We start from the raw sequence: 25,052 nt of genomic DNA on the forward strand, positions 1-25,052 counted from the left end.
AGAGAATTTACGGTATATATATATATATATATATATATATATGGTTAAGTAGGTTAAGTTGGAGTGCCTGCCTGCCACTGCAGTCCCCAATCATCAGTTTCCCTATTTTCATTTAATTTCATACTTTAAGAGTGTACTACCTTTACTACAATAAAATAAAAGGTATTATAGATATTCTAATCATTTATTTAAACATATTCTGAGGTATTTAATTATGATTAAGAATAAAGGACTAAAGAAGAAAATTGATAAATTCGTGTATTTTTCACACACACTCTTCCTTCAACTGCTCGCCTCTGATGGGAAAGCTCTCTGCTTCGTGGTTGGATGGCAGAGCTGTTACACACTCACTATGATTAGATCTCCTGTGAAACTGATATAGCCACTTTATTTTTGTAGAGTGCTTAAAAGAAGGACTAGGTTTACAGTTACAGGCCATTACACACAACATTACGAGCATTTATGAACCAGAGAGCTTTTATTCTTACATATGACGACATGTTGGGCCATCCTGCAGATACCCATGGAGTGTAGTAGTGGAAAGGGAAAATAAAAGGAAGGAGGGTGTGTAGCTAAACGTAATATATAGGAAAGAGGGTGTGTAGCTTAACGTAATATATTGTATGGCATTTATACACATGCAACGGGCCTTAATACTGAATAGATGTAATTAGCTGGTTGTTAAGGGCCCTGCCAGTAAGCTATTCTAGTTCCAACATTTGCAGAAACAGGAAGATAATAGAATTTTCCTACTATTCTTAGCATGGTTTGAAATCCAGAGTCCAATAAAAAGCACATTTAATATTCTAAGTTACAAATAAAGATTAGTTAAGCAGGGAATTGTCTTGCTGTAAGGAGATCCTATTATTGGAGAGGTGTTTCAGAAAGATCATGCCTGGTATTTGTTGGAAGGTGATGCATATTTTGAGTGAAAATGAATAATGAAATATTAAAACAGAACATTTTTGTTTGAAGTTAAACTATTTAAGTACAGTTGATTTTCCCATTAATGCCCTGGCAGTGTTATATGGGATTCATTTAGTTTGGGTTTTCATTGATAAATATACTTTTTAATGAATTCACAGACATTTTCTTACTTTCAGATAATAAAATTTAACAACTCTGATGGTGAAGATTAGGGGTCCCAATAGCCAAGACGACATGGGTTTGGGCTTTACGTATGTGTGATGGGTCTAGTGGTATTTTTATGTTGCATTACCTTCTCGTTTTTCTTAGAGCCACCCTGTGGTTTGGAAAGGTCACTCTGGCTGGATAGCTTTGACTGTCTGGGTTTTTATCTTGCTCCAGTGTTTGCAGCATGGAGGATTTGGGTCTTGGGCATTGATTAGTTGTTGGTGTTGCTCAGCAAGGAGTTCTGAAATTGGGAGTGCTCTGGATATTTGACCCTTGGCCAAGTAAGACGGCATGATGCTGCTGTCTTAAATGGGGCCCTCTGGTGGGATCAGACCCTCTGGGGGCATTGGAGTATCTTGACATTTTTTGACAGTATTCTCTGTTTCCGGTTGTACTTTCATCCGTAAGAATAATTAAGAATTTCTCAAAATTTGTATATCTTTTCTCTCTTGCTATTCTATTTCCATATGATTACTGGCTGGTTCTGATGAAAAAAAGAAACATTTACTGTCACAAACAATTTATTAGTTATACTTTATTAGATATACGTGTTCAGGAATTTTCAGAAATGTCCAAGTCAGACCTAAAAGGTCCATCTTCTGCAGGTTTAAATGTCCCCAATTTAACACACATGATTCCAATTAAATTAATCCCAAAACATTTGAGAAAACAAGGAAATATCTAAAACTGGGAGGAAAAGAGATGAACATCCCTTGATACCTGTGAGCGCAATTATATTATAATGATTCTTGATAGTATCAAATAGTATGATTACAATCATTATAGGGTTACTTAGATTTCTGTGATTTTTTTTCCTTTAACCAAAGTTAACTTTTCTTAACAGATTTACTTACCAGGATATTTGTAGTTCTCTCTTTATGTATCTTGGTCTGGCTCATCCTCAGATATTTAAACCACTTTGGCTGTGCGTGATGTTTCCCTCCTGTAATGTGGGCAGAGACCATGCTGGTAGTATAGCTATATTTGGTGCCATATTCATGGAGTCTCAGATTTCTGCACATGACTGTGCCAGCATCAATTCACATTGAGATTTCATATCAGATTCACCACACCAGCTTGGGGATCCAACATGGGATGGCCCGTGCCCACTGGATACCCCTGGGCTCTCTACTGTAGGTGGGAAGGGGAACTTTGAGAGATGGGACTCTCTGGGGTAGATGGGGCACTCTAGGGGAATTGGGTTCTCTGCAAGAATGGAACGCTTTGGGAAATTGGCCTCTGTGTGAGGGAATGGGGCACTCCAGGTGAAGAGGTTGGGTGCTTTGAGACATGGTGCTTTATTGGGTAGATGAGTCATTCTGGCTGGATGGGTCACTCTGGGGAAATGGAACTCTCTGGGAGGATGGGGCATGCTGGAGGTATAGGGCCCGATGGGGGAGGAGGTACTCTGGGAGGATGGGATGCCACAGGAGATGGGGCTATCTAGGGTATGGGGCACTCTCAGAAAATGGAGTACTCAGATTTGATGGGGTACTTTTCAAGATCGAGCTCTCTGCAAGGGGATGGGGCACTCTGGAGAAAAGGGCTCCTTGGGGGAAAGGGGTACTCTGGAGGATGAGGTACTTTGGGAGGTACATTGGTTGGGGTGGCAGTGTGGTGAAGGACGCAGTCTTGAAGTGAAGCTTAGTGTCTGGGTGCTGTGAGCTCACATGAAGACAGCTTTGGGACCTCCAATTATAATGGGTTGGGGTTGAAGTAACCACTGTTATTGCTATCTTTAGGTGTTTTTTCTCTTTTCATGTTCTTTAGGGGTCCTGGTCCTGCAGGCAGTTATCTTTCTTCAGAATGGAGTTGAGTCCTCAAGCCAGGAAGTACTGCAGAAGTTTTTTGGATGCTGAGGACATCTCTCTGTTTCTTAAAAAAACAAAACTCTAAAGTACCCCAAAAAGTTTACAATGGCTTTGAAACAAATTCAGCTTTCATTTATAGTGCATAATCTTATCTATGATAGTGGGAAGTGATGGTGTAGTGGTTAGAACAGTGCACATGTACTCTGAGAAGGTTGCAAGTACCTGGTTCAGTCTCCACTCGCCACACTGCTAAACAACAAAGAGATTTATATAATCTACCCTGCAGAGGGCAGCAGAGCTTCAAATTTAGATCTGTACCTTAGGGTTGGTGAGTGCTAAATAGAGGAGGTAGTGTGATTCTTCCCTCAGAGCTCAGGACTAAACAATTTGATAAAAAACTGAGGAATTTCTTTAAAAACTTGAATTGATCAAATCGAATTTTGTCCCACAAAGACTCCTGCTACTTCACAGATTAAGATATCCTGAAGAAAATCCCTAGAAAGAAGCAGCAAAGAACACAGCTCACAGCTGGAACCAGCCTTCACTGATAATTTGGTTCTCTCAATCCACTGGTAATTATGCTGCATGATGCATTTGGACATAATTTAAATAAATTAGTTCATTCTTAGATCTTTGAATTTGGTAAACACGGCCCCAGATAAACAACACTTCATTATGCAGATGCATTTTAATTTTCTAGGGTATAACTGAGAAGTTCATTCAAAAGTGTGATTTATTTATTTATTATGTATTCATTGCACTCTGCAATTTATTTCAAGGGTTTATTTAGGTTAATTTGGATGGTTCTGGCTTGCAGTTGACGAAGCACTCAGCGTTTCAGAAAAGTGAAATACTGCTGTTACGAACTACTTAAAGCCTGGGGAAAAAATGTGTTGTTCACATGCAGTCAATCAAAAAGAAGTTACAGACAGTGGAAAAAAAAGTAAAATGTTGAAAGAACCTCCAGTCTAAGGGAGTCTAGCTTTTTCTTTCAGTCAACAACCGCTCTCACCCAGAAAGCGTAGCTAGGTAGGTTCCGGGGAAGCCTCAGTGAATGATTTATAAAGTAAGTAAATTAAAATCAGCACTCATAAATCAATTTTAGAATCAACATTTTAAGCGATGTGATAGTAAATAGATTTTTCTGACCACAAGTGTTAAAAAAATAGATTTCCTGCAAAGTAAACCACGAAAGCCATGCAAAGGAGACCAGGTGCTTTCAGACACCATGATTGAGAGTTAAATGGAAGGAAAACCTGCACTGTTTTCTTCTCTGTTCTAATTTAACCCATACTATCTGAGCACGTTAACAAAAAAAATCCATAATATATATGTTTGTACAGAGTTTAAAGTTTATACCAATCTATTAAAGCAATCCCCATTTAAATTTCGGTGGAATTTTGAAAACTGTGGATCACAGCTGGAGACAGATATACAGAGATATCACATTACATTAGAAATGTTAATATTGGGACACTACAAAGGTCTCCATATTAGGATGATATGGGCTCAGGGTGCTCATGATTTGTTGTTTTTTTTGCTACATCTTCCCTAATTTCTAGGTTCTTAGACACATGACATGCATACACCCCTTTTTTGGAGTCATTTCTTCACTTCGGAATATGTTTGGCAGCTTTTAATGCACTGTAGATTAAATGATCTGCATATATTATAACGAAACAACAACAAAAAAGGCATAAAAGCAATCAACTCCGAGCTGGGGAAAAAAAAGAGATGAAAGCCGAACAAAGTGACACTTCAGATACACTCAGCTCAGTGCTTTTAATGTGTACAAAGAGATAAATGCTGATTAGTGACATCTCTACAATGGCATCTAAAACATGCCAATACACATGCACAAATAGATTTATTTTCCTGCTTGCTGCGCATAATTGTACACTTCTGCAATCACTCACACACATACATGGACTCTAAGTCCCTAAGCACATCATTAGACAGTGTTTTTCCCCAGTCTACTGGGAGTGGATGCATAAAAAAGGATCTGTTTTTGTTTACAAGCCTCTACTTTTCATCAGTAAGTTACTAAGTAAACAAATGCTATCCATCACAGCTAAATTAAACCTGGACTAAAATATGCATCTCATGGGCGCAAGAGAGATTTTTAAAAAATCATTGTTTCTGATATTTCAAACTAAAATCATTTTGTGTTATTTTAGTTTGACCTGTTCTGTTTTAAGAAACAAAAAGTATTTTCATTTTTCAAATGAGACGCTTGTAACAACCAATGTGGCTTCAAGTTAGGGATTTCAAAGAAAATCAAACTTAAAACAGTTCGTTTGAAATTTAATTTGAAAGATGTTTAAAAGCAAGGTTAACATTATACATTTTTATTCTGCTTGAATTTTTTCCACATTTTCTAACATTACAGGCAGCAGTTTCAGTGGGCTTTAACAGATTTCCCTATGATAGATCAACATAAAGTAGAGTTGAATCTTTTGATTGCATAAAAAAACAATAGTAAAGCTCTTTTCTTTTTTTTTTTATATCCCAAACATGAAATCTAACTCCTGGTACATCATCCTGAACATACAATATGCAAGCTTAAACAAGGTGGTGACAGCATCATGCCGTGGGATGTTTTTTCTTCTGCTAAATTCAGGACAATCCTAGAGGGAAACCGTGCTGAATTTACATTTCAGCTGGAACAATTGAAATGGCCCAGTCAGACTTTCTACAAATAAACTGAGTTTGATCATTTTCTTTTTTTTTTTAAAAGAAGAATCAAAAATATAAAAATATCTAAATGTTTTGATTAGCAAAGCTGCAAGGTTAGGATGTTAATGACATGGAAACTCTAAATACAGATGACCCCAATTGAAAAAAAATTAAAGATTATATTGATAAATCAAAATGTGGAAATGCTCAAGGAAATATGGATACTTCAGCAAAGTGGTGTACATAGAAAATAAATCAGGAAATCAGTGATTATTTTTTAAAGAGTACTTTGTTTATGTTTAAGTAGACTATATACAGTTTTCATAGGGATCAACATATCCTCTCCCACCTTTTCTGCACAAAAATACGGAGAAGCCACATGTTGGTTTTAACAAAAGCATCACTAAGACAGATGCATATTTTAACCCAGAGTCTGTTTGCATGTTAGAACCTACTCCACAAAGACATCCACAGTTAGCTAAAACACCCTTATTAAGCTTTAATGGCACAATCAGAAGTGAATTCCAAGCTGAAATGAAAATAAATACATTAGGTTTGAACATTTTTAATCAACGAAAAAACAGAGGGTAAAATAAAAGTGAGTTTTTATTTTATTTTTTTATGGAAAGATCGAACCAAAAACCTGCAGCTGTAAGATTTCAGAAACACAGTGTAAGATCAAGGCTATTCCAGCAGATTGGAATAATTTGAAAGGATCCAAAATAAGGACTAACAAGGTAGGCTAAAGATTCTTAACACCAACTGCATTTGGTTCAGCTTGTCTGCAGTGTTTACTTAGTATTTGGCTGTAAATAAAACACAGTGTAAATAAAAACTCTCAAAAAACAACTTATAGCTTGTCCATTTCCATCTGAACATCAACAGAAACTGGTAGTGCAGCAGTGGTGGTGGCTAAAAAAATTAAAAAGCTTTAATATTATACTACTGTATGTGTGGAAAAACATTTGCCTCTATGTGGTCGTTTTTAAATCTCTGAATAACCAGCCAAATATATACTTTGGTAAATGTTGGAAGTTACAGTTTCATGGATGTAAAGCATCCACTGATGTGTACCTGCACTGCAAGATACCTGCATAAGAGTCAATGCATCATTAATTTAGTTAATCAATGTTATATACATTTATCTGGAATTACTAAAGTAATTCCAGATAAATGTTTATGGCTCGTGTTAATTAGATTCAGACGATCAAGTAGTGACTAATTTATACATTTTATGGAAGGTAACTGAAGTAAATTAGGTGTTTGGAAAAGTTCATATTTTATTAATACTCTATTTTTTCATACCAAGTAACTAATTTTTTTATTTGAAGAATGTTTTTATGGAAACATTTGATTATCTACAAAGGTAGATACAAAAACAGTGCATCTACCTTATTAGCCAAAATTTAAGCCATACTACAAAGTTTTTTATTCCTGGAATAAAGTCACATTATCATGAAAACGAATCTATGATATTATAAAAATTAAGTAAAATTACTAGATATAATAAAGGAGAGTAAAACTTATGAGGGAAAATATTATAGTTGTTTTAAAGAGAAAAAAGTTTTAATTGAGTCATTAAAATATGATGTGATCAGCTCACCCTAAGCTGAAGAGGGCGACTGGTCTTTCTTATAGGATTTTATTCTTTTTTTAACATTATACTATGAAATTTTCATAATAATTCAACTTTATCTCAATATAATAATTATCTCTGTAATGTTACAGTTTTATTCTCTAAATGTTATGACTATAATCTAATAATTTTACAAATTTATTCTTATAATATGAAGACTTTCAGGTCTGGTAGATCTATTATGACTTTATATTTTTATAGGTTCTATCTTGAATAAAATGATTTTTAATGCAACGATTCAAAACAACGGTGAGAAAGTTTCTTTTCAATGTAATGCGTGAATCTTTAGCCTGTCATTGCTGCGGCCACACTCAGGTCTTTTTTTTTTTATTCCTTTACAGTTACTGTTAATATTATTACCACCTACAATACATTTTTGATAAAATAACACTTAAAGATGTAAAGCTTTCCAAAGCTAGATGAGAAATCATTTTAAAAAGTATAGTTTGTGCGCAAAGACAAAAAATATAATGTGCTTTTTTTAAATAAGAACTGAGAGCGCATGGTAATATGAAGTCCAAACAAGGGCTTCTCAGTTTTGCAAAATAACATTTTTTGTGAACACATGGCCCAAGCTGTACCAAAATGAAATGAGTGTTTTTTCCACAATATTCAAATGTTTCACTGTATGATCTCCATATGCAGGAGATTCTATCCTTGTTGTCATTAAATAAATGGACTTCTGTCGGTTCCTTGAAGCGCATGGCCGTCTTCCAAGTCCTTTATTTGTTGAGGTGGCTGGGGAGTCGGCCTGGATTCTATTTCTGGATGATGGTTACTTGACAGCTCCACAGTAAATATATGACAATGAAAAGGACAGCGAATAAAAGACGCCGCCTGAATCTCCAATTATATGCAGGAGAGCTGCTTTGCATTCAAACCCCAACACACCTGGAGCATTGAGTGGAGAAATGCGTACCAAAGAAAGGAAAGTAATCTTGGATAGAGAAGATGAAAATAAATCACATGGGGTATTAAAAAAATGTAGTCACTTTAAAAAACAGCACGGACAATAAAATTTATGGATGCTAAATTACATTGTAGTGCAATTTCACCATTAAAGTAAATATAATCAACTAAAAACCATTGGCACCTTTGGCCAGTAGCTGAAAAACTGAACACCAAAAGCCTTCCTATGGATTTGCTTTGTTATCGAATATTTTTATTAGTCTTTTACGTCTCTGAGGATTTTTTTAAGCTAACTTTTCTTTGCAAAATTCATCAAATTCGACATCATAGGATGATTTTTAAGGCTCTGCTTAATTTCACACCAAAGCATTTAAACCTGACTTTAACTAGGCTAAATTAGGAGTATATGTATATTTTGAACACTCTTGACCTACTTCATGTTGTCAGACAGGTTCTACTTTTTGGATTTTCTTTTTCTCTCTCATTCCTAACAGCAATCAGGTGTGAATGAACACATTTTCCACATAGGCCAGACTGAATGTCATTTTTTTTCCTGAACAAAAACAACCTTATAAAAACAGAATTTCCTCTAATCTGTAAAGTAGGAAACACCTTTGGACATTAGGAGCTGGGCACAAATAAATCAGAGAAAATCTGGAGAGGGACTTGGTAAGAAGGTGGTATACAGTCAAGAAATACCCATACATGATTAAAAAAGAAAGCTATATCAAACCACCTGAATAAAAATGTCAGAACAAGATCAGCAGACCGGGGAACAGAAATAAATCCAACATTGTCAGATGATCTTTTCTATAATGAGATGGAGCCTTGAAGTAAAATACCAGACTTACATTTTACCAATACATACCTTTGATTCAATTAGTTGTGACATTTTCTACCTCTGCACAACTAAATACATCTCAAAATGTCTTCAGCCAGAAACAGCTGATATTGAGCACTGTACAGATTCTTGGCATTTACAGTTAACAAGAGGAGAACAGTTTCTTCCTGGAAAAAAATTGTCTGAATTTATCAGTTTCAACAAACTATGAATAGCCTGCGTCAGTAGCCACGTTTAAATACATGGACACACACAGCAGTAGACCATTTCCTTTTTCCGTTCACATATGTTCTACAAAGCAAGAGATCCTCAGCGTGTCTCATCATCATATCAACAGTATAGAATATGACAGCATTTACAGCTAATTTAATTAAAGATGTTGTGATTTTGTTACTTTAAAACTATCATCACAATAATCTATCCAAGATGTTACCAAGGTTACATCTCTATATTTGGCTATCTTGGTGTGCTGTTTAAGCTTTAGACAATGCTGTATTCACATTGAAAAATCTTATTTTGAAGAAATAAAGGTAGTTTTTTTCTGTTGTGCTAACAATTAGCATACATCAAATAAAAATTGTTTGCTGGAAAGCATTTTGGATACGTGGTAACAAAAAGAAGCACATACAGTGTGTCACGGTTTGGTTGCGGTTTGAGGACCCAAATGCAGAGGAGATTTCTTGCAGTTTAATGATGAAAACAGTAACAAAGGCAGGAATCCAAAAATCCAACTAAAAATGTAAAGCCAAACCAGAACCATGGAGACATCAGGGGAAACTGAACATGAGGAGTCAGGGAGAGACGAGATAGGAAGACAACAGCATGAAAAGCCGGCAACGACAAGGAACCAACAAGAAGTGACGGCAGAGGGAGTGTATATATAGGCAGGGCTAACAAACAGATAAGGAGCAGGTGTGAGAGGAGACGAGGGAGCCAAGGAGAAAGGAACACACACAAGAGGGCAACAGGACAACAACAGAAAAACCTGAGAACATAAATCTAGAAACTACTACAAAACAGGAATTAAACCAATACAACTAGAAAACAAGGAGCAAAGTAAAGCACAACAGAACCAAGACCATGAAAAAGTGAGGAACAAGTGTTTGCTCTGAAGGAGGTACTGACTGGCTAACCTTTAGCTGCTAACTACACTTAAGCTAGCGTCAATAGCCCCATTTACCCTACCCTTTTCAAACCGTGCCGAGAACGGTCCTAAATAACTGTTGAGTGTAAATGAAATGCAACGGAACTGGACCATGCCAGACACAACTGAACCACGCTAAATCTAGCACTAGTTCAACAGTTTGAGCGCGTTGCAGTTGTGGCCGGTTCTCTAACAAAGAGCGAATGAGCAGACCGCTTCATCTCCTATTTACAAACAGCTGACTCATGTTGCGGGTTTTCCGGTGTGAACTTCTTCTCAGCCTATTAACAATAAATGGCATCTCTTATTGAAATTTGGGCAGGGGACGCTGTCCAGATAGATAAGTTCCTGAATGTTATGGGCGTGGCCATTTTTGTTTGCGGGATTCCCGTCTTGAGAACTGCAGTATTTTGGACCGCGGATTGGAAGAGTGGAACCGGGCTAGCGTGATGTGTGAATGGTCGTAAGAACCAAGCTCGGCGCGGTTAACTTGGTCCGAACTCGGCAGGGATCGGTTTTCAGAGAGGGAGTGTAAATGGGGCATATGTCAGGGTTTTCTATTGGTACCAAACTAATCTACTTCTTCATCGAGTTTTTCTGCAAGATTAAGCTGGATTTAAATTAAATCTTTTAATCAATCAAAACATGTTTTTTTTCACCATGTTCCATAGTGGTGGTTAAGTTCTTTGCTTTGTTGCTAATGATTAAGTTTGCTTGCTAATGTTCTTTAACAAACCTCTACAACCTTCACATAAAGGCTACATTCATACTAAGATTAAATTATACACAAGTGGAGTCCAACTACTGTTAATGGACTTCTGAAGAATTAGCTAAAGTTGATTTAATTTGAGTGTATCACAACAAATTCATTTAAATACGATTCTGTATTCAGACCAAACGCGTTTGAGCATCAGGGGCGTCCTGTTTCCATGCAAAGTCTACAGCAGACATACAGTATGTCAAGAAGAGTCAAGAAGTATTGTGAATAGTTTTGACTGTCTCATGCATTGTGTTTTGAGGGTTTCTGGGGTGATGAATTGTGAGCTTTCAACTTTAACATACATAAAGTGAGCCCAAACATCAGACACTGGAGTTGGAAAATCTGAACACAGCTATGAACTTTCCTGCAGAGCTTTGGGCGTAAAAAACTGAATAACAAAATATTGTCCTACTGAACCGTGGCAGAACAGTTCATAATTCATACCCGCATTAAATTAACATTTTAAAACTTTCCAGCAAAGAATGTTTGATTTTTTTTTTATTCTGGTACTTGCATTTTTGAATCTCATACTAAAAAAATGTTATATTCAATTCAAGCCGAGCAAAAGACAGCTGGAATTCCAAGAGTGATTGGCCAGCTTAAGGGAGCAATCAAGGGAGATTTCCAATGATACAACCCACCTGCATGAGGTCCTGTGCCACTCAAAACTACTATGGAATATAGGATGATTATCCTGGTGAACTGACTGCATGGGCGACGTTTTGAGGTGTACTTTCTTGCTTACAAAAATTCCTAAAACCTTTTTCCCCCACTTATTACAGCCAATACACAAAAAGTAATAAAACTCTCTACATTGCATTTGCCATTGTACATAACAGGCTGGAAAGGTACATCAGATCAATCGAACACACTGTGTGCCCATGTGCCCCTGACATCAATGTGCACAAGTATCCAAGATAAGGTAACCTTTTTGACACTCAAAACGCATTTGATATGACCACAGCATTAGGCATACTTGAATGATTTTTACCATGCAGTTATTTTCCCTCTTTTTAACAATAAGTGCTTGTGTTCTTCTGTTGCAAACCTAATAAAATACAAAGTTTGAGGTCGTAACATTGAAAGATATGGAAACTTCAAGGGGCACTTTTGCAAGCCATGAGGACTGAAATCAACTTCCTATTCCAGGTATTACATTTCTTTACATGTTTGGCAGATTTTTTCTTGTGGTAACAAAAAGGACTCAAATTGTGAGTTTAAATATATGGGATTTTTAACTTTTGCTTTACCTGGTCTACCTGTATGCACTAGTCTTGAATATTGGAACTTACAGCCTGATGTCATGATGAACTGGAGAAAGGCACATACGAGTAAATTATTGGTTAGCATCTGCAAATTTAGAAGGGACTGGGGCAACTTTCTCTCTGAAATAGTAAAAAATTGTTTTTGTTTCTGAGCCAAACCATCCTTTAACCACCCAACACAATCAGAACTCGAGACAAGGTATGAATGCCCCCAGGAATCTCCATCAGATGAGTGCAAAATTACATGAATCTATTCAGAACATTCCTTCTTTATCACACAGCTGTTATGCATATAAACCTGACCACTGACGGGCCGAAATATTGTGAGTAATGGCAACATTCCCTTTTCACAATGAGAATTACCGGAGGGGAAGCGGTACACCGGCTGACAGGTGGTTGGAGAAACTCTGTTCGATGGGCAATCAAAGACGCTTGAAGGCCTCAAGGGGCCGTACTGTCTTACAACCCCCGACCGTGGGTAATCAATCATGACAGCTGCATGTGCACTCCCAGTAGGTTGCCAGGGTAACAGACAAGTGGGTCGATAACGGAATATTGAGTGGGTGTCTTACTTTATTTTATTTCTGCCCTCACCTTCCTCCAGGAAGAGTCTGTCTGTTGAGAAGTTATAAGGATATGATCAATTTCTACGTCTTTACAGAAGTTCAGGGACGCCAAAGGATTCTGAAAAAAAAAAAAAAAACGGTACAAAGCTGTTGATTAGATGATGACGCTGGAGATGGGAGTGAAGAGATTTTAAGAGATCCAGTCAAGCAATTAAGTATCTGCATGCATGAATTTTCAAATTAAGTCAAAAAGGTGGGTTTTGAAGCCAAGAATGGAGACAGAGTTGTCAGAATTATCATCGGTGTATTTCTAAAGGTTGTATGGCAAGTCTTTGCAGTAAGCCATCTATAAACCAGCCCCAATCCCTACCAGGATGAGGATCTTCTAAGATGGTCCAGCTATGAATCCACATCAACAACAAACACAATTCTTTTGACGAAGGCATGAAGAGTAATCTCTTGACCATTTGTTTTGTTTCCAAAGGTCAAAGATTCAGATAATATATTTGGCCGCTGGAATCTGATGCTCACTATTTCCAACACTTCCAGGGAATTCGCCTCCCATGTGTACGTCTTTGCCACCATGTAGCTGTGAAGTCTGCAGTTTTAATTAGAATCAGTAGTAGTCCTCATAACTCTTGGGGTTCAGGCAGTAGAGGATTCCCCCACCAAAGGAAAAGATGGTCCCTCCCCAGGCTAGTCCATAGCCCCAGTTGAACTCGTGATAGATCCTCAGGTTGATGCTTTCGATGAACTTGATGGGGAAGAGGACCAAACTGCAGGCCTGGAGGACAACTAGAGGAGATGGAAATGGTAAATATGAGGTGTAATTTCAAAGTTCCGACACAATGTAAGTGCTCATCTACAGCATCAACCTAAGCAAAACATTAAATATGTTGTTTGGGATTTCTATAAATAGCATTTGTTCTAGTATAGTCTGGTGCGAAGAACAAAATTTTAGTTAGCTAACGCCTCACTGGATTAGCGATCTGAAACAGTTCTGACTTAAAGGGATTAAAATGCACAACCTCTTGTGAAGACATGGACAAAAAAAAGTGGTTAAATTAATTAATTCAGATGATTGGTTATGGGCAAAAAATGCAATCGATAATTTTTTTTTAAAATAACGCCACATTTTTGGCTCCCTGGAGTTTCTGTAGCTGCAGCTCTCAGGTTGCAGTTTGGCAAGTGACAGCGTCAGCAAAAGAAACCTAACTACAGTGAGTGAGAAGTTGTCATGAAAAATGGAATCAAATCATTTGTTATTTGGCACTGCGGGGCTAAAAGTTATACGGTGTAGTGGTGGATTTCCGACGTGCTGCAAGATGCCAAGAAAATGTCCACACCATTCAGACTGGTGATGGTGGGATGAGTGTAAAGGGACCAAGACTCATTGGACTGGCCAGTTTGATGAGCCTCTGTAATCTTTATTCCACTTTTTGTAAATCTTGGTTTACAGCAAAGGTATATGGAATACTGTTGTATATGGAATAATTAAATGGAATACTGTTGCTATTTTATTCTCTTACAAAGTATGTATATTCTCCTCTGACCTCTAACAACACCAAGTATTTCTATCTACTGCACTCCCCCCAATGGATATTTTCCCTTTTTTAGAATCATTTTATGTAAAACCAGAAGACGCATGGCTGTGACAAATCCCATTAGCTTAGAAGTTTCTGAATTACTAACACATGTATCTGCTAGTCTGGCACTAACTGCCATGCTATTTTCAAAGTCACTAAGGTTTTCTGTCTTCTTTATTATGATGGACAGTTCAAACTGCAGCTAGACATCTTCACAACATCTAGATAACTAAATGCATTGATACTCTCATATGATCATTTGCTGTTTGGGCCAGAAAGTTACTTAAAATATTTGTATTTCATTATCCCCTCCTTTGAAAGCCGTCACTAGACTTCTCCATGAAGTTTACAGACGTTCTTAAGTCTATGTCCTGTTAGTTAACCCAACAAACCAATGGCTGGACATTCTCCTTTAGGACTTTCATGAATCTAACAATTACACATAGACAAAATTGCTGGTACCCCTTGTGAAAGAAATGAATGAAAAACCAACAATGGTCACAGAAATAACTTGAATCTGACAAAGGTAATATTAAAAAAAAACTATTAAAATGAAAAAATCAAAGTCAGACATTGATTTTCAACTGTACTTGAAGCCTTTAACTCCCCTGTCCACCTCCAGCCTGCATTTTGCTGAGCAAATGGTTAAAACATTTGGTTGATCAGGCAGTAACAGAATGATTAAAAAACAAAATAGAATGCCAATTAGAATTTTGCTCCTCTCAGCAGGTATCCTGGTCCAAAACTGAACCTCCTTCCAAAAATGCCTAATAGGATTTAGGTCAGGGCTTACAGAAAGCCAGAATAGTCTAGCGTTTTCCTCTTAGCCATGCTTTGGTTTCTTTAGCTGTGTTTTGGGTGATTATCCTGTTGGAAACCCATGATCTGTGTCTGTGACCGAGCTTTCTGACACTGGGCAGCACATTCCTCTCAAGAAATACCCCATAGTCTTTAGATTTCATTGTACCCTGCAGAGATTGGAAACAACCTGTGCCAGATGAAGCAAAGCAGCCTCTGAACATAATAAACTCTACTCCGTGTTTCACAGTAGGGACAGTGTTCCACTTTTGATGTGCATCATGTTTCTATCTGTGAACAAGGAGCTGCAGGACTTTCAGCTTTGTGGCTTCTCAACGCAAAGCTTGGAAAATTCCAAACTTTTTTCTGATTTGTTTTCAACAGTAGTTGACCTCCTAGGTCATCTCCCATCAAGTCCACATTGGCTCCAACAACACTAGTGCGATCTGACAGTGATGTTGCTTGAGCTTAAAGTTCAGGTTTAACCTCTTTACAAGTTTGTCTGGACTCTTTTTTTTCACCCATTCCTATTATTCATCAATTTTATTTGTCATTAATTTTCCTCCTGTGACCACGTCTAGGGAGGTTTCAAACAGTCTCAAGAATCTTACATTTCTGAGACTGTTTGATATCTTTACCGTGCTTCTCTATTTTTCTCTCTTTACGTTTACTCTTTCCTTCTCTTCCTCTGGTCCATGTTGAGTGTGGTACACACCATAGGATCAAACAGCACAGTGACTACATATGGCCATAATATGTAGGTCCACTGACTGATTTTAGACAATTGTGATGCAAATTAGACGACACATCTTGATTGAACAAAGGGAAATTTGACAAGTCCCTTTGGGTACATTGTTTTCAGTCTTTTCTCTGGCCACCATCATATTTGTCCAGGCCTGTTGTTTTATGAGACTATTTTTAAATCATTCTGTTGAAGCATGGAACAAAATTCTTAACTTTCATTTTCATAGAAGCTCCACTTATTATTACCTTCGACAGATTCAAGTTATTTGGCATCACTGAATCTCAAAAAGGATACTAGAGTGGAAAAGTTTCAGTGACTTATCAAGGGTGCTTTTAGTTTTTTGTAATACATATTTAAAATTCCATGTCTATCTCTGTTTTCTTTTTATTCTGAATGGACACATTGTTCGCAAGAAAAAAGCAGAATTTTTTATGCTTTTGTAAGAACTGATTAATTTTACCTTGATAATAAAAGTAAAAAGCTGAGCTGTTTCTTTAAGGTTTCGATTTCCAAGAAGAACAGTAGTGGAAAGTCACTGTAGTCCCTTAAAAGAAAGCCAGTGGTATCCTGTTCTACATGTAAGAGATAAAGCATACATGTAGAAACTGAAGTTTTTGCATCACTGGAAAACACTTCATGCTCTTAGCAGCCTGTAATAGAGGCTAAATTAGGCCTGGAGGGTTAACATTAAAACCTATGCAACAAGAGAAATAACCCTCTAGAGTGTCTAATGAATAATACATTAAACTTAATCTTCAGAGCATCTTTTTTCTAACAGTTGCTCTAAAGATGTCCTCCCATCTTGCAAATGTTTGGTAAACTATATTTAATTTTCCCCGTTTCCACTCAGCATTGATTATTTTATGTGGATATCACCAATAAGCACAATAAGAAAAAGGAAATTATTAGTTTTTGTCATGTACAAAGTACAACGCTTATCATTTGCTTTTTTATCCACCAATGCAAACTTTAAACTTTTCTTATCTGATATATTTATAAAACAAATAAGGTCTAGATCGATCCAAACCTCCAACATTCAGAGCTAAAGAATTTTGCAATGACAGTTTATTGCCAAATAACACTGCAGACCTTTAGAGCATCTCCAACAAGGCTATTGTAATAACAAAAGCGGTATTTGCTAGATACATTTGAAGAAGGCTAAAATGTTATTTCCAATAGATGCTGCACATTGGTAACAATTTGATTCTTTTCACCGCTGCTAACCTTGTGCATTATGTCTAACCCTCATTTGGAGTGGAAACTGCAGATGGCCTTTAAAACTGAGCTTAGTTTTAGTATTATGTTGGTAACCAAGGCAACGTGTTGTTCCCAAATTGCAAAAATGAAAAGCTTTATATTGCTAAAGCTTTATGTTAAGCGGTGGCAGCTTACACCAATTATTGAAAGACATCCTGCTGTGGAAAATCTTAAGAAATAACAGGTACAGTAATAAAATTACAGCTATTACAAAGACGTATGGCCTGGCCCCATGACTTTATAAAGGTATGGGAGGTGGTTAAAAACATTTTAATACAACATTTCACAGTTGATTATAGTGAAGAACGAAAAAGAGTATTATATAGATGGTTAGTAACTGTTGTAATAGATTAATAAAGGTTAAGAACAATGAGGATTTTAGATTTAAATTCATCTTTATAGATGTTTTAATTGTTTTTTGTGGCAACCTTTCATGTCAGGTTTCCTTTAGGGAAGGGATGCTGAGGTTCAGTGGGTATAGTTAAGAAACACATTCTGCTATTCAAAATAAATCACCTCACAGATGGAAAAATAATGACATTTCCCGCTTATTATCCAAAGCGAGAAGCTTGGTTGTTGTCGGACTCAAAATGAGGGGATGCTGGGAAAGTTAAAGAGAAAGGCGTGACACCACATTTCACACTTCAACATAAAAAAAAAAGGATTTATTCTCTTAAGAGCAGAAAACTGTGACTTGGGGACTGCAGGTGTGTGACTTGAGTTAAATGAGGAAGTAAGGATTATCATGTAAATTAAGTAAATAGGTAGTGTGTGTTTGGATGTGTGTATACCAAACTTCCATCTTATAATAGCTCCTATTATAGGTCCTACGTCAATCTACTGAAAGGTAATTGAAGACCTGTTTGTTATGCTGTGGCAGGGTCAACCATGACAGAATTCAGCTTAGACAAATCAAATAAAAAGAAAAGCCTCCTTGATATCTTTCACATTACAAACTGAGCCTTCAATGTATTCCATTGGGAATTTAACTGACATCAGAACTCAAAGGGGGCAATGGAATGAAAAAGATGCCTGTTTTTCAAATTGTTGTTCCAACTCACAGTTGTGCACTACTTTTATCACATAAAATCCTAATAAAATACACTAAAATCTAAAAAAAAAAAAAAAAAGCAAGGTACTGTTTGGTGTGTCCCCTTTAATCCAGGACTCAAGCATTGTCTGTGTGAGAATTCAAGTGCAAACTGACCTGCTCCAAAAAGCATGAAGGCAACAGGAGCGTAAAACCGCCGTCTTGTACCGATGCACACGGCAACCAAAGCCACTAGAAATGACATCAAGACCAAGGCTCCGCCTCCAAGCAACAGGGCTAGCGTGGCAACCTGCCAGTCTGGGAAGGGAGAGTATGAAAAGAGGAGCAGAACAGGATTAACATACAGACAGATAAATATTTATGAAACATTTTAAACCATTTGTTTTGCAGCTTTGGTTTTCTTTTTGCTTCTGTTTTTAATCCTCTTAATAAGACTAAGGAACAACAACAACAACAACAAGCTTCTACAGATGAATTGAATTGTTTCTGGCTTGCATAACTACAACAGCATCATCTGCATATAATCAATATGTTATCTATGGTAGACTGCAGCTGGACCGTTAATAAAAGGCTAAATGGTTCTAAGATTAAGCCCTGTGGTAAAACTACAACATAGAGGTAATAAAGCCTAAAATTCAGGAAATAATAGGGGTCTAAAAAGAAAGTTGATTATGTCAAATATGACGATGTTTCATTAGATGACATTTGTATTGATTCAAAATCCCCATAAAGGGATGTTATGCTAGATGATTGCCTTGCAGCAAGAAGGTTTTGGGTTCGATTCCCGGCCCGGGGTATTTCTGCATGGAGTTTGCATGTTCTCCCTGTGCATTCGGGGGTACTCTCTGGGTACTCCGGCTTCCTCCCACAGTCCAAAAAGATGATTGTTAGGTTAATTGGTTTCTCTAAACTGTCCTTAGGTATGAGTGTGTGTGTGTGTGAATGGTTGTGTGTTCCCCTGTAATGGACTGGCGACCTGTCCACGGTGTACCCCACCTCTCGCCCGTAGACAGTTCGAGATAGGCACCAGCACCCCTTGCGACCCCAGAGGGGATCAAATGTGACAGAAAATGGATGGATAGTATTGATTAAAATACATAAATTTCACAGTCCTACTTTTATGTAACTGTTAAGGCAAAGCAAAGCAAGCAAGTTTATTTGTATAGCACAATTCAGTAAAAGGACACTTCAAATTGCTTAACATGAAAATAGAATAAAAATAAAAGCAGAATAAAAGCCTCCATACGGCAGTGCACCCCCCCCAAGAGCCTAAGCCACAGCAGAGCTACAATGAGATCTTGCAAGGTTTTCCAATCACTATGTTAAGGTATCGCGATATATCGAGATAAATCGTATTTTATCACCAAATTCTTCAGTTCACAGTACTCATAAATAATGAAGATCCTTAATGAAATCCACCAAACTGTTCTGAAAATATCTTCGTACAGCCACCATTTGTACTTTTTTTCTTCTATTTATTAGCTTTATAGTTTAAACATATTAAAATGACAGAATAACATGTGGTTTTGCTGTATATACCACATACAGTAGAGTTTTCTTTACCAAAATATTACATAATACACTTTCTGGGTTATCTATAACCTAAACCCAATTATGTTTAGCATTCATGAAACTGCATTGTAAATAAATCTAAATGAACTTCTGCCAAACGTTATCACCAGTTCTCTCTAAAAGTATTAGATGAAGAATCTTGCATATTTTGTAGAACGGAGTAAAGGTTGGGGACGACCTCTTTAATCTAGTTTATGGTTCGACAGACATAAAGCTGTCCACGACTGAATGGTGGAAAATAATTTGGTAATGTCACAGCTGTAAAAAAGTGAAATTGGAAGATTAAATTTAATCATAAATTGTTATAAAGATGCTAGATGTTCACTAATAAATGCCTTGGATGGATCAAATCGCCTCCTTTGCAATTTCATTAATGCAATATCCTCATGCCAAAGCTTACAAAGCATAATTATTAAATATTGGGGTATCAACATTTTAGGATGTTTTTTGTGCCACAAGATTTTACCTAGTCTTTTCAAAATCTGTAAAAAAAAAACAAACAAACTGTTTAGTGTGTCTCCAATTTAATGGAACAGCAACAAGTAACCAAGGAGGAATATAAAAATACCTGCGTCATGCCTGTTTGGACGACATAAAAAAAAAAAAAACAGGAGAAATTATAGTCATTTTTGCTGTTATTTAAAAGCATCAGGTATAGTGCATTCATCTGTGGGGAGTTGTACTGACAGAAAGAGATTCAGGAGAAAACAAGAGAGTAAAGGAAAAGGCATAACAGAGAGTGGTGTTAAGAAAAGCACAGAGCAAAAGCCAGTCGTCTAAAAAATGGATGAGAAAAAGCAAGGCAAAAGGAAAGAATGCAGAAACAAGTAAGCTATTTGAAGATGGTAAGGAGAAGCTGAAAGGTTAGTGGCATTTGACTGCACTAACAAACATTCAGAGAGAGGGCAGGAGGCTGGTGAGGGTACAGACAGGGTAAAAGGATGTGGGGGTGTGGAGGGTAGCAGCGTGAGATAGGGAGTAGAAGAGAAGAAGTGAGAGCAGAAAAGCATCTGCCTTAAAAAAAGCCTGCCTAAAAAGCTTTGTTGGCTTGTTATCAAAAATCTTCTGTAGATGGGAGGCATTTAGAGTTGAAGGGCGGAAAAACCAAGCATGCAAGCTCCCATTAAAATGTACAACTGAACTTATTTCCAGGGGAATTAAATAATAACTGTTATAATTATTCACATTTAATAAAGCACTGAATGTACAATAATGGTTCAATTCTATTGATTTTCAGCAGAGAATAAGGCTTAAAATAATCAAAGCATGTATTTAAGACAACGTTGTTTTTAATGATTAAAACAAGTGAAATTAGCCTATTGACAGGAAAGTTACTCAGTCAGTAACAATGCAAGGGATCCACACACACACACACACACACACACAACAGGGAATTGATACAAATAAGTCTATAAATGATGCAAAATAAATTGGAATGGTAATACGTGTTAAACATTTTTTTTTGTAATTTATAACATACCCTGGAGGAAAGCCTTGCTTGGTATTGAAACTTACAAGACATCTTCTGTATAGAGAAACTAATCGAAAGTGTTGCTCAGGTGTGATTTTCACCCTGAAGCTCCAGGAATCTCCTTCTCTGTATTGTGAATGTCATTAACAGTAATCATTTTTTTATTAATTTAGTGTATATATCGATTAAATAGGGTGTTGCTGACATCTTGTATGAATTTTCATATCAGGCATTACATTTTTACGGTTGCATTATTAATGGAAATATAAACTTAATAACTGTCTAAAGACTCATGGTAGACATTGTTTTCATGTTGAATCAAGTTTTGTAGATGGATTTTACAAGATTAGCAAAGGCACTAATGCTAGTATCATAAATGTTAATAGAGATTATGTACCGGTCATTTACTGCCACCAATGTCAATGTAGCATTAACACAAAACTGAGAAATTTAAGCAGTGATTAGGGTGTAAGCGAAATGAATGGTTTTGCCACAACCCAACCAGCTATACTTTAGTCACAATGGGGTCCAAGAATAAAAGCCAAAGTAGAGCTTATCTGGGTGTAGAATAATCACCTTCACCTTTTAAAGTAAAAAAAAAAAAATGTTGGGTCACAATGCTAGCGTCATAGTTGCAAATAGGGGAGTTGTTTGGTCATTTACCGTCATAAAATTGCACATTTTAAGCTGTGGTTATGAGAGATAAATGTTTTATGGCACAATGTTAGAATACATTTAATCTGTATTACCATTTAAAGGTATAGAGGTTGATCTTTTATTTCTGGGTGGATCATCAAAATAAGTGGTCCTCCTAATTGTCAATCATTCTGGTGATATGTTTATGTAAGGCCATCCTACGTGCTCATCCTGTTGGCTACCTTTTTCTGTGCATGTGCACTTTCAGGCATATATCTGTGGTGAGCTAGAGTTTCAGACAATGGCCGAGGATCGTAAGAGAAAAAGTGTCTATGAAGTATATGACAAGAAAAGAAAGACCTCAGAGAGGCAGAAATATCCCAGAATGCTTTTGACGACTCTCCACACAAAGCATTATGGGATTTGCTGCCACTAACCAAAAGAGGCGACTAATAGAGATGGCACAGGCACTGCACAGGGGAGGAGGAGTTACCTGACCAACTGGGAGCAAAAAGCAATGATCATCTGTCCAAACGGTCAGTTAAAGACTTCACTATAAAGTCCAGTCTATAGTCCCCGCTCTATATAGTGATTGAGGGATTTAGGGGTTAGAGCGGACATTTGGACACAGTAAGCTTGTATGAGCTATGAGAACAATAACTTTTAAACAGAGCGTGCACAAGGAGAAATGGGCTTGTGCATCCTTTCGCACGAGTTTAAGACCTGTTCCCTCTCAGGAGCGGGTACAGGGTCGTGCACGTGCATTTTTTTTTTTTTCTTAGAAAATCCTCCACAATACCTTTAAGCTATATAATGATACCATCACTTTAGTAATATTGCTGATTCTAAAGTCATCTTAACCGTTTTTTTCTTTATTGATGGATCTGATCTTGCAAATTTTAACCCGTTATAAACTGTTGTTTCAAAGTCGCCTAATTACACCCCACCTCAAGTGTATGGGTTTCCCAAAAAAGCCTGTTTATGCAGATTCAACACATAAAAAAAAACCTATAAAGTGCTTTTCTGCCATCTACTGGAGAAAATAACATCTAATTAATCAATTTAGTTAATTAGCATACAAAACTACATATGTCTTATACAGTATGTTACATTTAAATCTACAATTACTTACTAATCTTAAATATAAAAAAAATATTTTTATAAAAAAAATTTTTTATATAACAATGAATGAGAAGACTAAATATGAATTAGGAATATAAATATAGAGTTAGGCAATTTAAATACAGGTTCTATTTTGTTATTCATTAATTCTACAGATATTTTTTTAACATCATTAGATTCATTAAAAAATTTTACTTGTTTTGTGAAGAGAAGTTTGTATAACCATAAAATTGTTAAGTTTGAGACAAATTTAAATGATAAAATTAAAATGGTCATTAATGTTAAGCAGTTTGCTGGAAGAGTTTACAAACAAGTTGAAATTCAACCGCATTTTCTAAAAGTGTGCTAACAAGGCGACATTAAGAGCAACCCATTAACCTGACATGCATACTTTGGGAGTTTTTTTGAGGTAGCCAAAGTGCATACAGAAAATCTACATATGCATGCAGAAAACAGGCGAGTTAACATTTACACCAGAATCTTCCACAATGCAGCAGCACATTTCTATAACCATGGCAGTTAAAATAGCTGCAACAGAGCAATTTTTGAATAAAGTCCATTATTATATTTGGAATTAGATAGATCTAGGTTTAAAATCTCAACAAATGGCTGGTTTAAGAGCTCTTCTTTAAAAAAGCAAAATGTCATAGTTATTTGGTACTTTCTAACCTGTTTCCACTGACTCTTCTAGTCCAACCTTTGAAATCAGGTTCTATTCACTCTTTTTCAGACTAATACCCTGTATATACAATATACAAGTCAGTCCGAATGGTCAGGCTAACCACAGAGTATTATTTCCCAGTTTATCCAAGACTCGTTCTGCTACATTACCACAAAACTCACCTTTATCCTCAAAGACGGTTATGCATCCTCACAGGTAAGATATCCTAAAACAAGGTTTTCTGCAGCCATAAGGATGCAAAAGGCTCCTGCACAAATACATCTGTTTCTGTCTGAATCTTATTCCTCAAAGTCCATTTTTTTTCCAGCCAAGAAAAATATAAAAAAAAGCATGGGCAGTCTGGAGATTATGGGTTTCAGAACCACAGAGCGAGTTAAACCAAGAGAAGAGATTTGGGATTCAGGGGAGCAAACATTTGAGAAATAGCAGTCTAACAAAGCAGACATATATCTAATGGTGAAAATAAGGTATCCTAGCATAAAATTGAAAATGCATACCCTTAGTTTCTAAAAGATTAATTCCCCCAAAGTTTTTTTCACTGGTGTGGAAATGAACTGCCTCATCAATACAAATGTGTTTGCCCTTTTTTTTATTCACCAGGCTGTCTGCGATATTTCTCTTCTTCTAACTGCATATTAAACAGACAAGGGTTGGGAGCAGAACATTTAAATATGCATCAGCGGAATCCACAGGCATTGTGCTCTTATGTAGTTCGCACAGACACAGTGCAACACCATTCGCCGTAATGTGCCTGGTCATCTAGGGACATGATTAATATGCATGCATGCATTTATTGTTTTATACCATAAAAACAGCAGAAGGAGTCGTGTAGATAAGCTGTTTTCATACTTTTTGGGGGCTGCTTTCAAACCAAACTCAACCAGATGCTGTCACTGAAAAAATAAGCAGAGCTTGGGGTGCAAGTGAAACAAATGGCTCATGGTTAGAGACAACTAAGGTTGCCAGCCATCCCTTGAAAAACGGAATCGTTCCGCATTTAGAAATAGAAGCACCTGTCCAGTATTTAGTGGAAAAGGAATGCACTTTGTCCCATATTACTGCGAGAGTAAAGAAATAGTCAGTAAAAAGCTAATGGAAAATGAAGAACAAGGGCACTTTAGATACAAAACTTATGGTAAACTTGTCCTGTGTTGTGACCAATGAGCTGACAACACATATTTAACGATCAAAGATACCCTTATCCCATTGGTCGAGCCAAGTGTTGCTCATGGAGAAGATAGCGGGAGACAACAGCAGAATGGGGGAAGAACGGAGTAATTTAAATGCTGACGCTGCTTTACTCTAGCCTGACGTAGTCCGACTCAATTCTAGTCAGAATATGAGTCTGATACTGCTCCATAGAGCTGTGATTATGGGGCGTGTTTCGAAC

General features: G+C 36.8%; 1 protein-coding gene across 1 annotated transcript in view; it reads right to left on the bottom strand.

The window, feature by feature from the left end:
- Positions 1-10,126: 10,126 nt before the first annotated feature.
- Positions 10,127-25,052, bottom strand: part of LOC107095372 (transmembrane protein 47-like) — a 29,370-nt gene continuing 14,444 nt past the window's right edge. Inside the window, exons 2-3 of the mRNA XM_015391431.1 lie at positions 18,336-18,476; positions 10,127-13,537 (exon numbers count right to left, since the gene is read on the bottom strand). Coding sequence (XP_015246917.1) covers positions 13,359-13,537; positions 18,336-18,476 — 320 coding nt within the window. The 3' untranslated portion in view covers positions 10,127-13,358. The remainder of the gene's footprint in view (positions 13,538-18,335; positions 18,477-25,052) is intronic.

Source organism: Cyprinodon variegatus, unplaced genomic scaffold (genome assembly GCF_000732505.1).
Source record: "Cyprinodon variegatus isolate N-32 unplaced genomic scaffold, C_variegatus-1.0 Scaffold541, whole genome shotgun sequence".
Lineage (NCBI taxonomy): Eukaryota > Metazoa > Chordata > Actinopteri > Cyprinodontiformes > Cyprinodontidae > Cyprinodon > Cyprinodon variegatus.